The sequence below is a fragment of the Cetorhinus maximus genome, chromosome 1 (genome assembly GCF_964194155.1).
Source record: "Cetorhinus maximus chromosome 1, sCetMax3.hap1.1, whole genome shotgun sequence".
NCBI lineage: Eukaryota > Metazoa > Chordata > Chondrichthyes > Lamniformes > Cetorhinidae > Cetorhinus > Cetorhinus maximus.
The window spans coordinates 170,080,134-170,096,792 of record NC_135879.1 but is presented as its reverse complement, the minus strand read 5'-3'; the positions used below and the strand labels follow the sequence as shown (position 1 = coordinate 170,096,792).

The window sequence follows — 16,659 nt, the reverse complement described above, 5'->3', positions numbered from 1 at the left end:
TGCACTCTCCACAAACATCTGCTGGAAAGAGGGGACGCAGTGGACGATGAAGACATCAATGCAGTCGCTGCGATGAGTCCAGCAGTGAGTCCGAGGATGAGCATGCACAGGGAAATGCTGAGGGGGTAGACGCTGACCCGGGCATCCTCCAGGGAGGTAGGGACACCCAAGAGGCTTTAATCCAATGAGACTTCAGCTAGTACACCACAGATGGACCTCCAGGACAAGCCTGGGCTGCAGGCTCCATATTCGATACCTGAGTGTTAAATCTGGCTGGATAGGAATATTAACTAAGGGCGTTGTCAATAAAGCTCAATGTGACACAACTCACTCATAACATCATAGGTAACCATTCACCTGCAGAGGAAAAGAGTCACCCTCAGCCACGGTCACATGTGTAAATTTAATGATATAACAAAATGATCTTAAGTAAACAAAATGACTCACGACCCTCAGAGTGAAAAAAATTCGCCTCATCTCTGTTTTAAATGGGTGACCCCTTATTTTCAAACAGTGACCTCTAGTTCTAGATTCTCCCACAAGAGGAAATATCTTCTCCACATCCACCCTGTCAAGGCCCCTCAGGATCTTATGGGCAGAATTTTCTGCCTGTCGGGCGGGTGGGCCCTACCCAATCTCCGGCGGGCACGGGGCCAATTGCCGCCAGCGAAGCAGGCCACACCGCCATTTTACATGGGTGGGCCAATTAAGGCCCACCCAGCGTGACGTCCGCCGGGAAGTGCTATGCGCTCCCTGTGCAGGAGGGGGGGGATTCCCTGAAATTGAGAGTGCGCTCTTTCACGCATACGCACGAAAGAGCGCACACCTCCCTGAGGCTAAGTGCAACCTCAGGGAGATCGCTTCGAGTTTTAAAAGTATTAAAAATAGAGAAAAGAAAAATCCCTTACATGTCCCCTCATGTGACAATGTCACATGAGTTGGGACATGTTCATAATTTACAGAACAACTTTATTACAATTTTTAAAACCCTACATGAAACCTCATCCCACCCATGGATGAGGTTTCATGTTTTCTCTATTTGCCGCCGGGGCTCCTGGTCGACCCGCCAACCTTATGGTTGGACGGGCACGACCTTTAATTGATTAAATGATCCTGTCAATGGCCTCAAATGGCCATTGACAGGTCGGCGGGCCTGCAGCTGATTTTGCTGCGCCCCCACCTTCCATAAATTTAAATGGGGCGGGATGATGTTGGGGCTTCCGCCAGATGTCATCCTGTGTCATTTTGCACGTCAGCCAGTGGGCCCTGCCCCCTGCTTGCTGACGGCAAAATTCTGCCCTATATGTTTCAATGAAGTCGCCACTTACTCTTCTAAACTCCAGTGGATACAAGTCTTCCTAGCATGTCCAACCTTTCCTCTTAAGACAATCCACCTATTCCATATATTAGTCTGGTAAACCTTCTCTGAACTGCTTCCAACACATTTACGTCCATCCTTAAATAAGGTGACCAATATTGTACACAGTACTCCAAATGCGGTTTCACCAAGCGCTGTAGAACTGAAGCTTAACCTTCCTACTTTTGTAATCAATTCCCCTCACAATAAATGAGAACATTCTATTAGCTTTCCTAATTACTTGCTGTACTTGTATACTAGACTTTTGTGATTTATGCTGTAGGACACTCAGGTCCCTCTGCACCTCAGAGCTCTGCAGTCTCTCACCATTTAGATAGTATGTTTCTCCTTTATTCTTCCTGCCAAGATGTACAATTTCACATTTTCCCACATTAAACTCCATCTGCCAGATCTTTGCCCACTCACTTAACCTATCCATATCTGTTTGTAGCCTCCTTAGGTTCTCTTCACAACTCACTTTCCTACCTATATTTGTGTCATCAGTAAATTTGGCAACCGTCCCTTCAATCCCTTCATCCAAGTCATTTGTATAAATTGTAAACAGTTGAGGTGCAAACATTGATCCCTGTGGCACACCACTCGTTACATCCTGCCAAACTAAAAAAGACCCATTTATGCCTACCCTCTGCTTCCTGTTAGCCAGCCAATCTTCTATCCATGCCAATATGTTACCCACTATACCATGAGCTTTTATTTTCTGCAATAAACTTTGGTGTGGCACTTCATCAAATGTCTTCTGGAAATCTAAGTACAATACATCCGCCAGTTCCCCTTTATCCACAGCATGTTACTTCCTCAAAGAACTCCAATAAGTTGGTTAAACACGATTTCCCTTTCACAAAACGATGTTGACCCTCCCTGATGACCTTGAACTTATCCAAGTGCCCTGCTATAACTTTGGAGTTTTGGTTCAAAAGTTAGCCAAGGAAATGGTAGCATGCAGCCATTCATTTAGAATAGTATCAGTAAAAGTTATATGATAATTTAAATTAGTGGTGTCAACTTTGGGACAAGGTATTTTTTAATAAAAAGCAGAACTGAGACGCATGTTTGTCTGCATTGAGCCTACGGCAAATTGTACCTGCTTGAGTTGGGGGAGCATAATCATTGACAATCTGCAACATCCAGCCATGGATTTTTTATTATTCGTTGGAATGTATCTACTCTATGCATTCTGAAATATCCCCTTAAATATTAGTCACAGCATCTCTATTGACCTATCCCTTAACCTAATTTGCCAATTCACTTTCACCAGCTCAGCTTTCATGCCCTCATAATTAATAATAGCTTCTATCATTTTCCCTGCGACAGATGTTAAGCTAACAAGCCTGTAGCTTCCCACTTTTTATCTCCCTCCCTTTTTGAATAATGGAGTCACATTTGCTATCTTCCAATCTAATGGGACCTCCTCTGAATCTAGGGAATTTTGGAAAAGTAAAACCAATGCATCAACCATCTCACTATACACTCCTTTTAAGACCCTAGGATGAAGTCCATCAGGACCTAAGCTCTTGTCAGCCCACAGTTCCAACAATTTACTCAGTACCACTTCTCTGGTGACTGTAATTTTCCAGACTTCCTTCCCCACTTCTATTCCCTGGTTTATAGCTGCTTCTGGGATGTTACTTGTATCCTCTATAGTGAAAACTGATACAAAATAGCTGTTCAGTTCATCTGCCATGTCCTTGCTTTCCAATATCAATTCTCCAGACTCACTTTCTGTAGGACAAATGCTCATTTTGTTAACTCGTTTCTTTTTTAAATATTTATAAAAACCCTTACTATCTGCATTTATATTTCTGGCTAGCTTCCTCTCCTACTCTAATTTTTCCCTCCTTATTAATCTTTTAGTCATTCTTTGCTGTTCCTTATATTATGTCCAATCTTCCAACCTTCCAGCTATATTTGCACAATTATATTCTTTTTCTTTAAGTTTGATGCTATCTTTAACCTTTCTAGTTAACCATTGATGGTGTGTCCATCCCTTGGGTTTTTTTTATTATTCGTTGGAATGTATCCACTCTGTGTATTCTGAAATATCCCCGTAAATATTAGCCACTGCTTCTCTATTGACATATCCCTTAACCTAATTTGCCAATTTACTTTTGCCAGCTCAGCTTTCATGCCCTCAGAATTGCCCTTACTTAAGTTTAAAATCTTAGTCTCAGACCCACTCCTCTCTCCCTCAAACTGCATTTAAAATTGAATCATATTATGATCGCTGCTACCTAGGGGCGCCTTCGCTATGAGATCATTAATTACTCCGATTGCATTGCACAATGCCAGGTCTAATATAGCCTGCTCTCTGATTGGCTCCAGAACACGCTGATCCAAGAAACTATCCCAAAAACATTCAATGTACTCTTCATCTAGACTATCTTTGCCCATCTGACTTTTACAGTCTATAAGTGAATTAAAATCTCCCATGATTATCACTGCGCTTTTCAGACAAGCTCCAATTATTTCTTCCTTTATGCTCAAACCTACCATGTGGCTACTGTTAGGGGGCCTGTACACAACTCCCACAAGTGTCCTCTTGCCTTTACCATTTTTTATCTTGACCCTAACTGCTTCCATATCCTGGTTTCCTAAACTTAGGTCATCTCTCTCTATTGTGCTAATACCATCATTAACTAACAGAGCCACCCCTCTGCCTTTTCCTCACTTCCTGTCCTTCATAAATATCCTGTACCATTCAATATTCAGGTCTCAATACATATCCTCCTGCAGCCATGTAGCAAGCAAGCAAAGCAGCAAGCCTGAGGATTGGGAGCAGTTTAGAATTCAGCAAAACTGGACAAAAAGATTGATCAAGAAGGGGAAAATGGAGTATGAGAGTAAACTTGCAGGGAACATAAAAACTGACTGTAAAAACTTCTATAAGTATGTGAAGAGAAAAAGATTAGCAAAGACAAATGTAGGACCCTTACAGTCAGAAATGGGGGAAATTATAATGGGAAACAAAGAAATGGCAGAAAAATTGAACACATATTTTGGTTCTGCCTTCACAGAAGAGGACACAAATAATTTCCCAGAAATGTTAGGGAACCAAGGGTCTAGTGAGAGGGAAGAATTGAAGAAAATCAGTATTAGTAAAAAAATGGTGCTACAGAAATTAAAGGCGTTAAAGGCTGAAAAATCCCCAGAGCCTGATAATATACATCCCAGAGTACTAAAGGAAGTGGCCCTGGAAATATTGGTCATCTTCCAAAATTCTATAGACTCTGGAGCAGTTCCTATGGATTAGAGGGTGGCAAATGTAATCCCACTAGTTAAAAAAGGAGGGAGAGAAAGAAACAGAGAATTACAGGCCAGTTTGCCTAACAACAGTAGTGGGGAAAATGCTGAAGTCTATTATAAAAGACATGGTAACAGAACACTTGGAAAGCATTAATGGGATTAGACAAAGTCAGGATGGGTTTATGAAAGGGAAATCATGCTTAACTAATCTACTGGAGTTTTTTGAGGATATAAGGTGTAGAATAGATAAGGGAGAACCAGTGGATGTGGTGTATTTGGATTTCAAGAAGGCATTTGATAAGATCGAGTGGGCAAAATTAAAGCACATGGGATCGGGGGTTATGTCCTTGCATGGATTGAGGATTGGTCGACAGACCGGAAACAGAGAGTGGGAATAAATGGGTCTTTTTCTGGGTGGCAGGCAGTGACTAGCGGTGTACCGTGGGGATCAGTGCTTGGGTCCCAGATATTCATGATATAACTAAATGACTTGGATGAGGGAACCAAATGCAATATTTCCAGGTTTGCTGATGACACAAAACTGGGTGGGGTTGTGAGTTGTGAGGAGGATGCAAGGATGCTTCAGGGTGATTTAGACAAGTTGTGTGTGTGGGCAAACACATGGCAGATGCAGTATAACATGGATAAATGTGAAGTTATACATTTCAGTGTGAAAAACAGAGAGGCAGAGTATTATTTAAATGGTGATATATTGGGAAATGTGGATGTACAAAGGGATCTGGGTGTCCTTGTACACCAGTCAATGAAAGTAAACAGGCAGGTGCAGCAAGCAATAAGGAAGGCAAATGGTATGTTGGCTTTCATTGCAAGAGGATTTGAGTTCAGAAGTAGGGATGTCTTACTGCAGTTATACAGGGCCTTGGTGAGACCACACCTGGAGTATTGTGTGCAGTATTGGTCTCTTACCTAAGAAAGGATATACTTGCCATAGAGGGAGTGCAGCGAAGGTTCACTAGGTTAATACCAGGGATGTATGTGCGCTCTCAGCTCATCTGTTTTGTTTCAAATGCTACATGCATTCAGATACAGAGCTTTTAGCTTTATTCTTTTATTCTTTTTATAACTTCAAGTTTCAACTGTTGATTTACTGCTATATTTGTGCTCTGTCATGGTCTGTTTTTCATTTCCCGTAATAATACCTTTCTCTTTTGCCTTGTCTCTGCTTTGATTTACCACATCTTCCCAAATTTGATCCCTTGCCCCACTATTTAATTTAAAACCCTCTCTAGTTCCCTAGTTATGCGGCTCACAAGAACACCAGTCTCAGCACGGTTCAAGTGTAGACCGTCTCAACGGTACAGATCCCACTTTCCCCAGTACTGGCACCAGTGCCCCACAAAAGGGTACCCACTTCTCCCACACCAGTCTTTGTGCTACACATTCATCTCCCTCATCTGATTTGTCCTATGCTAATTTGCACGTAGCTCAGGTATTAATCCCGAGATTATGATCTTTGAGGTTCTGCTTTTTAATTTGGTGCCTAGGTCCTCACACTGAACCTCCTTCTTTGTCCTGCCTATGTCATTGGTATCTACATGGACCACGACAACTGGGTCCTCCCCCTACCACTGCAAGTCCCTCTCCAGCCCCAAGTAGGCATCCTGCGTCCTGGCACCGGGAAGACAACACAGCCGTCTGGACACTCGCTCTTTGCTGCAGAGAACGGTGTCAATTCCCCTCACTATACTGTCCCCTACTACCACTACATTCCTTTTTGCTCCCCCCATTCGAATAGCTTCCTGTGCCACGATGCCATGGCCAGTTAGCTCATTAACCCTGCAGCCCCCACTCTCATCCAAACAAACTGAAAAAAACTTCAAACCTGTTGGACAATTACAGAGGCACACAGTCCTGCGCTCCTGCCCTCTGAGACCCCTTACCTGCCTCACTCGCAGTCACACTCTCCTGTCCCTGACCACTGACCAAATTAGAAGACTGTCCTAAGAGGTTTGACTGCCTCCTGGTACCAAGAATCCAGGTAACTTTCCCCCTCCCTGATGCGCCACAGTGTCTGAAGTTCAGCCTCCAGCTCATAAAATCTGAGTTGAAGCTGCTCAAACTTCAAACGCTTACTGCAGATGTGTTTTCCCTGGATCAAACTAGCATCCAGGAGCTCCCACATGCTGCAGCTGTGACACATCACCTGTCCTGACATCCTTAGTGTGGTCTAACTAACTATTTAATTGTTTTATTCAATTATATGTTTTACTTTTGTTTTTATATATTTTATTAACCTTACCACCAGTTGTTAGACTACTTTGAACGTTAGGAATAGAATAAACCTTAGTCACTTACCAGATACTCACCAAATAACTAGCTTCTTCTCCTGTAGCAGAGTATAACCACTTCCTGAAGGCTGACAAAGTTAGAAAGCAGAAAGCAAGAGAACACTTCTTTCCCTCCCTTCCCTAACTCGCTTAATTACCTTCACAGCTCTGAAGAAGGGTCATACGGACTCGAAAAGTTAACTCTGTTTCTCTCTCCACAGATGCTGCCAGACCTGCTGAGTTTTTCCAGCATTTTCTGTTTTTGTCCCAAATATACTCACTCGGTCTCTGTCTCACTCAGGCCAAAGTCTCCACTGCCTCCCAAGCCTAGTTGGTAATGCCGCTGCACATCCTGTAGCCAGAGCCGGGGTAGAGGACGGGCAGGCCTCCACGGCATCCAAAAGGCATTCCAGTGACGCGTTACTAAACTTGGGGGCTGCAGTCTTCTTGCCTTTCATGGACATCTTCCCTGCAGTAGTCGTGACCTGGAAGCACTGAGATGCATTGACTTTAAATATGGTGCCCGGCATGAAGAAGTGGCGAGGTAAGAGCCCGCCCACCATCAAAACGGCATGTTTCCCGGGAATGCTCAAATAATATGATGGGATTGGGATGATACGGCATGAATACCCACCATCGTGGCTGGTGAGTAAAACGTCGTTCTATCCGCCCGCTACAGCATGTAGTGCAAATCTGGGACAATTCTGACCTGTATTTCTGGGATGATTTCATCAGCCAACGAAAATGGGAAATTCAGGAGAACGTGTTTCAGAACATCCACTGCTATGGGGAAGAAGGAAATTTCCATTAACGCACATGTGAACTGTGGAGCCCTCTCTCTTCCCTGGTGCTCCATTTTCCTTCTCTCCAATTGCAACAATGAGAGGCAGCAGAGCCCCCTTTCATTCAGTGACCCTTCCCTTTAAGAGGGACAGACTTTCTTTATGCTGGAGGATAGCTGGAACGCGTATTAGCCTGCACACTGTCAGGCTCCCTTTTGAGCATGCAGCCAGCTGGCAGGTGTGAATTAAACTGGGCTGCACCACAAGATCATGCAAATGAAAAGGCAGAACAAAGTTTGCTTGCTGCCTGCTTCAGTGGGAGACGCTACAGGCAGATCATGAATTCTAACATCTGTGTCCAACAACGGCTGCTGAATAATTTTTAGCCCAATATTCTCTCTATAATAGTGCCAAAACTGTGCACAGTACTGCTGGCGAGGCCTAACCATTACCATTTAGCATTACTCTTATGCTCTATACCCCTATCACTAAACTTAAAATGCTATTGGCCTTCTTCTGGCTTTATCTGCCTAACCTAATTGCATTACTGTACTATGTGTCGATATAGCAAGGGTCAATTTTGATGTCTTACTGGTTACAACTATTGCTAGCAAATCATTTTACCTATTAACAAAACAGCTCAAAAACACATTCCTCATGGTAAAATTAAAGCTAATGACTGTGATACTGAGGGTCCAAGAATTATAGAAAGACCTTTTATTTATTTAAAACCTTTTTATCTTCTTCATATGCCCTAAAGTGCTTTAGATCCAAAGGCTTATGTTTGAAGTAGTCAATGTTATATACACCAATTTGTACCTCGCAAAGTTCCACACATTGAATGAAGATATAACCAGGTAGGTGATGGTGTTAGTCAAGGGAGCAAATTTTGGCCAGGACAAATCCCTGCTGCTCTTTTAATTGTGCCAGGGGAACTTTTACATCCACTCCAACAGTCAAATGTGGCCTTGGCCCAGCACAACATTCAATGTGTGGCAACTCTGACAATGCAGCATTTCCTCTGGTCTGTTAGCTTGGGTTAAGTTAGTATTAGACTTGAAAGCAACTCTTTTGACTTTCAGTGGAATTAACTGGGCTAAACTGAGGGTGAGAGAAGCTACTGGTGATTAAACTTTTCCCCAGGAGGACTGAACTTTTCTTCTCTGCTTTTCTGAATTGTGGTAATATTCACTGGTGGTCAATTTACTATTTGTCAAATTGTTAGTCTTACAAAGAAAACATATAATGGAATTATTCTGCATGATTGAAAATATTCAAATATAATGTAGCAGAGCTCTTTTTCAGGTCAAAATATATTTCTTCCTTTTTTTGGCATGGCCCTTGGGAATTAAACATTTTAGTACAAATAGATTCTCCTCATTGCGTGGGTGCAATTTTGAACTTTTGTGTTATGACAATAATGGCAAAGCTGTTAAAAAGTTAGGTCTTACAAGGCTGAGAGCATCATTTTTATGCTTTAGCCTGTAACTTGTTAATGCCACATCCTCCCCTAACTGCTATAAAACAAAGCTGCTTTCACATAGTTGGTTAAAATAGCAAAATGCTTCAAGTGGCCTTCATTGTTTCAATAGTCAGTGCCTTAGCAGGTCAAGGCTGTAAGTATATATAGTGGTAGACTCATTATTTGAGTATAAATAACTTGGTTTTAACTTCACAGAAATTTGAATTTGTAATAATAATACATTTTTATTGTAGGTATCTGTGTAGAAATCATTGGCGGGCAAGATGTTAAACCTGGTTCTGGGACTTACATGGCATCAATCCAAAGTGCAAAAAAGCATATATGTGGAGGAACTTTGATCCATGTCCAATGGGTTCTGACCTCAGCAAACTGTGCAGTGTGAGTATTGAAATATTTGGTGTTTATTAATATCTTACTTCTTCTGAAGTCATAGAATCAGAAATCACAATCATGGAATTAGAAATTACAGTGCAGGAAATGGCTATTTGACATCCTACTTCACCTATACTATCCCTTTGTATGAACTATCCTGCTTAACTCTGTTCCCTCACCTTTTCTCTGTAACCTTTTATAAGTCCCTTTTCAAAATGATTTACTTTTCATGTTAAACCATAGAAAATTCAGAATTCTGTGTATCCTATGCAGTTTTTCAGAATTGCTTTTAGAAGAGTTTGCAGAATTGTACTTGAACGATTGGCTCCTTTACACCTTTCAGATCTGGTTTTGGATCCAGTATGGACTGATAGTTTCAAATCTATGTGCAATAGCTGTTTAGGGTTACATAACACCTAATTTGAGCATCCTTCACCTAAATCCAAGCTGAGTGCAGTAGGGTTAATTAGTACAGGTAAACAAAATCATAAGGGAAACAAATATGGAGAATAGAGGAGTCTTTATATGATGCAGGCTTTGTTCAAGTCAGTGTCCATGCTCTTAAAATTCACAACAGAACCATCAGTAAAGGTACATACAACCTGCTGTGTGTCTCTAGCATTTTTAAAGTTCACTTAGTACTTTCACACACTTTGTTTCCTCTTTACAGGATAGTGTAGATTACCAACATGCTGAGCTGCATCACAAACACTTCTTCCATATCTAAGTTTTAGCATGGGACTTGAACTCAAAGCTGCTAGCTCAAAGGTAGGGGCACAGCTTACTGAGCCACAAGGCCTCCATAGCTAAGGGGTGCAAGGTTGTGATAGGTTTTGGGAAGGTAGACAAGGAAAGGTTGTTCCCATTAGTTGATTGTACAACAGCCACAGGACACAAATTTAAGGTTTTGGGTAAGAGATGCAGGAGAGATGTGTAGAAGAACTTTTTTAATGCAGCGAGTGGTAATGATCCAGAACTCACTGCCCACAAGGGAGGTAGAAGTGTGGGCAATCCATAATTTCAAAAGAAAATTGCATGGACACATGAGGGAAATTAACTTACATGGCTACAAGGACAGAGTGGGGGAATGGGAATGACTGGACTGCTCTATGGAGAGCCAGTATGGACTCAATGGGCTGAATGGCCTTCTCCTGTGTCATAATGACTTTATAATTCTATGGCTTGCATATTTTTATTTTTAAAAACATGAATATGACAAAATTGGCTAGTTTTTGCTATGCTTTTGGGTAAGTTCTGTGCTAGTTGAGATGTGTAACAGTAATCCTAGGAAATATATATTTTCCACATATTTTTTCAGTGATCGCTTAAAATCAAATTTATAGTTGTAATTTTTTTCATGTTACCAGGAAAGTTAGGGTTAGAAATATGCAATTTATTTAAAATAAGGATGTTTTTAATCCCAAGATTTCATAAAGTTAATTTACCTGTTATATAGTGACTTTTTTCTAGGGAAACACGTCACAGTTGTTCTTGGGACCCATTCCTTGAAGAAAAAAACGGGAGTGCAAGAATTTAAAGTGATTAAGGCTATACCACATCCTAACTATAACAATAAGACAGAACGAAACAACTTGGCACTATTCAAGGTATGAAGTGCTAAATGTGTGTTAAAAGTCTATGGCTTAATCATTAAAATGAAATAGAATGATAGGCCCAAAAAGTATTTTAGGTTTTTGTACAGACTCTTGAAGGGAAATTGTCCCTAATCATTGTAGAATTATCGATGTTTGCTGTAGGTCATGGAATCATATATCACAACAGGAGGCCATTTAGCCCATCGCACCTGTTTAACAACCCAGTTAATCAACCACTCCCCTGCTCTTTTCCCAAAACCCTGTAATTTTTTTCTCTTCAAGTATTTATCCAACTCTTTTTCAAATGCAATGATTAAATCTGATACCATCACTCTTTCAAGCAGTTGCTAATCATCATAAACCTGTGTTCTCTGATTACCAAACTTTTGACCACTGGAAACAGCTTCATTTACTCCATCAAAACCATTCATAATTTTGAACACATTGTCAAATTTTCTCTTAATCTTCTTTGTTGTAAAGGGTACAATCACAGCTTGTGGGTAGAGTGGAAGGGTAATAATGTTGCTGGGCTAGTAATCCAGCAATCCAGATTAATGTTCTGGAGGCATCGGTTCAAATCCCACCAGGACATCTGGTAGAATTTAAATTCAATTAACTAATGTACCTGGAATAAAGTGCTAGTCTTATTAATAATAATCATGAAACCACCAAGTTGTTGTTAAAAACCCATCTGGTTCACTTCTGCCCTTCAGGGGAGGAAATTTACCATCTGTTCACAGCTTGGCCTACATGTGACTCTAGACATACAACAATGTGGCTGACTCTTTGCTGTCACCCAGAGGATAATTATGGATGGGCAATAAATGGTGGCCTTGCCAGCAATGCCCACATCCCAAGAACAAATATAAAAAAAATGTTCCTTCAGTCTCTCATCCCTGGAGCCATTCTAATATATACCTTCAGCACCCTTAATAAGGGCTTAACGCCCTTCTAATGTGTGGTGTCCAGAATTGAACATAATATTCCAACTAAGACCTAATCAGTGTTTTATAAATATTTAGCATAGCAAATTCACTTTTGTATTCTATTCCTCTGTTGATAAAGCCGGGGACCTCTAATGCTTTTTTTTTTAACAGCTTTGCCATCTTGTCTTGCCACTTTCAAAGGTGTATGTTCATCCACGCCCAAATCGCTCTGTTCTTACAATCTTTTTGTAACACAATGAAATGAATACATTTGAAAAAATAAACTCAGATCAAAACTTGCATATAAATATGCACGTAGAGGTTCAAGCACTAGGGATTTTATCAGCAACCGTACATTTTATATAAGTTCTTGCCACAAAAATCTGTCACTTAATACTAACCTTCCTTCTCTGTGTTTTAGTTGGATCAACCTGCAAAACTGAACAAGCTTGTAAAGGTCCTCACACTGCCAAAATCCACAAAAGATATCAAATATGGGGCAAAATGCAAAACTCTAGGATGGGGACAAACAACTGATAATAATGATGATGATCTATCTGACACTTTGCAAGAAATAAGTCTAACTGTCATAAAGCAGAAAATCTGCAACAGTGATAAGTATTACAAACATGATCCCGTCATAACTGACGATATGATATGTGCTGGTGATGAAAAGGGTAGAGCAAAAACATGTAGGGTAAGTTACAAACAATTTTAAAAACTCCATTAATATATATGCATTAAGTGTATGTCATGTGCATAATTGATATGAGTAAAATAATGACTTGTCCTTACACGCAAGAGGAAGTGGTCACCGCCCTGACGGCAAAGCAGCTGAAGTCAATGGGGTTTACCCAGAATTCCTGATGAACAGCAGGGAAGGAAGTGACTAGCAAAGCTGTTTGCCAACATCCACACCACTGGCAAAAGTCCAAACACCTGGTGCCAATCCAAGATAGTGGCCATTGCCAAGCTAAGGAAGGCACTAGATGGTTTACACAGCTACTGCCCCATTGTCCCACTCTCAGTAACAAGATCCTGGAATACCTCCTGCTAAATAGACTGAGCCCCACCCTGGAAGCAGTAATGCCATCACCACCACCCCCCACCCCCCACCCATCCCCCCCCACATCCCGGCTTGCCCTCACCCTCCCCAACAGGCAGGTTTTTGCACAGGCCGCAATTGGTCCTGTCTGAAGACAGGAACCACCATTATTGACTTACCTTGTGCCTGTGACACACTGTGGTGCACAGGCCTGCTACTGAAATTCTCCAAGATCAACTGCTGCTTGAAAATCTAACAACTAATCCACTCCATGTGCACCTTGGAGATCAAATCAGCCCCACGCATAACCAACAATGGGCTCCCACAGGGATCAACTCTCACAGCTGTTCACTGTAACATAAATACCAGTGACCCCCCCTTCCCAAAAAGTCATGGCTCTTCGTACACCCAAGCCTGGGTCATTAAAATATATCAAGAAAAGCAGTGGTCCAAGTATTGACCCTGGGGAACCCCACTGTATGCTTCCGCCAGTCTGAGAAACAACTGTTCACCACTACACTTTGTTTTCTGTCACTCAGCTAACATCATACTTATGCTGCCACTATCCATTTTATTCCATGGGCTTCAACGTTGCTGACACTTTAGCTTTTGGAAGTCCATGTGCCCTCATCAATCCTTTCTGTTACCTCACCGAAAACCTCAGCCAAGTTATTTAATGACTTGTCTTTAACAAATCTGCATGTGCTGGCTTCCCTTAAATAATCTACACCAGTGACTGTTAATTTTGTCCCAGATTATTGTTTCTAAAAGCTTTCCCACTACCAAGGTTAAACTTACTGGCCTGTATTTGCTGGGTTTATCCTTACATCATTTTTTGAACAACAGTGTAACATTCACAATTCTCCAGCCCTCTGGTATTGATTGCTGTATCTAAAGAGGATTGGAAGATTACAGCCTCCTCTCTTACCTTCTCTTTACCAATTTTTAGCCTATCTAGTATCTCAATTATCCCCTATATTTCAGGTTTAACTCATTTATGCTTGTGTCCTCTACCTCTATGCAGACGGTCTGATTTAAAAGCTCAGTTCACTTTAACTTTTTCTATACCTCGCTGCAGTTTGAGTTGATGTGATATGATTTTCCTATCATACTGATACATGCAGTGCAATACAACTCTAATTCAGAACTGTTGATTTGGATTTGACTTGGATTTTTAAGTAGTTTGTAGGGAAATTTAGGTAGGGAGGTTATGCTTCAGTGATTCAGGGCACTAATGAGGCCACATTAGGAGTACTGTGTACAGTATTGGTTACCTTATTTAAGGAAGGATGTAAATGCTTTGCAAGCAGTTCAGAGAAGGTTTACCAGATTAATTCCTGGAATGGGTGGGTTGCCTTATGAGGAAAGGTTGGACAGGCTAGGTTTGTATCTGCTGGAGTTTAGAAGAGTGAGGGGTGACTTGATTGAAATATATAAGATCCTGCGGGGTCTTGACAGGATGGATGTGGATAGATGTTCCCTCTTGTGGGAGAATCTAGAACTAGGGGTCACTGTTTAAAAATAAGGCGTCGCCCATTTAAAACAGAGATGAGGTGAATTTTTTTCACTCAGAGGGTTGTGAGTCTTTGGAACTCTCTTTCTGAAAAGGTGGTGGAAGCAAAGTCTTTGAATATTTTTAAGGCTGAGATGGATAGATTCTTGGTAAGCAAGGGGGTGACAGGTTATCTATCGGTGGTAGGTGGGAGGCAGATCTCAGGTTACTACCAGATCAGCTATGATCTTATTAAATGGCAGAGCAGACTCGAGGGGCTGAATGGCCTACTCCTGCTCCTTGTTCGTATGTATTGTCAGTGCTCCAATAGTGATAATGCTAATTAAAATACTGATAGTAGTAAATGTACAGCCATAATGGTGGGTTCACCATCAGCTGCAAAAATAGGCTCACCATCAACAACATATGAAATTTAAATGTTTGGCTGTAAGCTAACGACTGTAGGGCTTTGTTCTTTAGGTATATTAGTACTTTAAGGCTGGGGGATGAAAGTTGCATGAAATATTTTCAACATCGCCTCATTAATAATCTACATTTGTCAGTTTGAAGTATTCTCTTGATCAGCAAGGTATCCTCACTGCCCTTCAATGACCAGAACTGTAAACAGCACCCGTACAGGCCATTGATTTGAATAAGCTCAGCACAAGCTGGAAAATAGTTGCTGCATTGAGGCATTTATAATTATTGCAACAACCTTGTTTATATCATATATATATATATTTATATTATATATATAGATAATATTTTTTTATCTACTTTGTCGCAGGGAGATTCAGGTGGACCATTGATATGTAAAATCACCTCAGTTCGGAAAAAGCAGTTTACTGGTATTGCTGCTTTTCAAAAGGGATGCGATATAATGAACAAACCTGGAATTTATACACGTTTATCAAATCATTACCTCAAGTGGATCAAGAAGAAAATCAAAGGCAAACTCGGCAACTTCACATTTGAACAAAATTGATGAAGAATAACAGGCCACTTAGCTGAATGAGTGCGCGTGTGTACTTTAAACAATGATTTTGAAAATTAAACAAAAATAGTTGGCCATAAGTGATCACCTGTTAAACATGTTAAAATGTCTCTTCATTTGTTGAAGGTATAGGCCTCACAGCACCCAGTTTTTTGAGCACTAACCAGCAAGCTCCCAGAATGCTGCAATGAAAAAAGAAGCTAATTAGCATCAAATTTAGCATTCTAAAGAATTGAGATAATACTATTTTTTGGTAAAATACATTGTAGTAATATTTTTTTTACACGGGGATCTCTCCATTACTGTGGAAAGAGAAGCAGTGCACTATGTGTTATTTTTGCCAATGTTATATCAATTACAAGCTATGATGGAATTTCCTTTCCATTTAATGACGTATGTTGATGTAATTTAGATCTATATATTATGTCAAAAAGGACATAAAAAAGGTTTGCCACACATATTTACACAAAGGTAAATCTGAAATTACCATATATTGTTGTAGCTTCATAACCTTATTGCTGGATGTTGAATACAATTGAAATAAAGAACAATAGGATGCGACTTTTGACAGGGTGTGTAACGTGGCACATTTTATTCTATTTGATATCTTCATCATAATCTGCACCATTTCTCCATGTTCTTAGAAAGCTTTTTATGTGGCATTGTGGAATCTTTAGGTAATGGCAGCTGATTGGTATACCTTTAATCTTTTTATTTTTCTACATTTCCCTCATCCTCCATGGCTGAGATCAAAATAACAGAATTCTGTAAACCACAAGCAGAAATCCACATCTACAAACTTGATTTGAGTTATCATGTCACTGTACACAGTGTATGTATTTGAGTCTGTATTTGAAATAGTTAAAAGCAACAAACTAACTTAATGTACTGCCTTTATGAATTTGGACCACATTATCTAAGCTTCTGATATCCTGGTCAATTATAGAAAACTACTGACACATAGAAAGAAGGGAGAAGCACTTGCATTTATATAGCACCTTTCACAATCTTTGGACATTCCAAAGTACTTTACAGTTAATGAAGCCTCTGGAACATCTTGTTTG

General features: G+C 40.6%; 1 protein-coding gene across 1 annotated transcript in view; it reads left to right on the top strand.

The window, feature by feature from the left end:
* Positions 1-15,691, top strand: part of LOC144675316 (transmembrane protease serine 9-like) — a 44,103-nt gene extending 28,412 nt beyond the window's left edge. Inside the window, exons 7-10 of the mRNA XM_078536353.1 lie at positions 9,405-9,549; positions 11,000-11,150; positions 12,486-12,761; positions 15,389-15,691. Coding sequence (XP_078392479.1) covers positions 9,405-9,549; positions 11,000-11,150; positions 12,486-12,761; positions 15,389-15,586 — 770 coding nt within the window. The 3' untranslated portion in view covers positions 15,587-15,691. The remainder of the gene's footprint in view (positions 1-9,404; positions 9,550-10,999; positions 11,151-12,485; positions 12,762-15,388) is intronic.
* Positions 15,692-16,659: the final 968 nt, after the last annotated feature.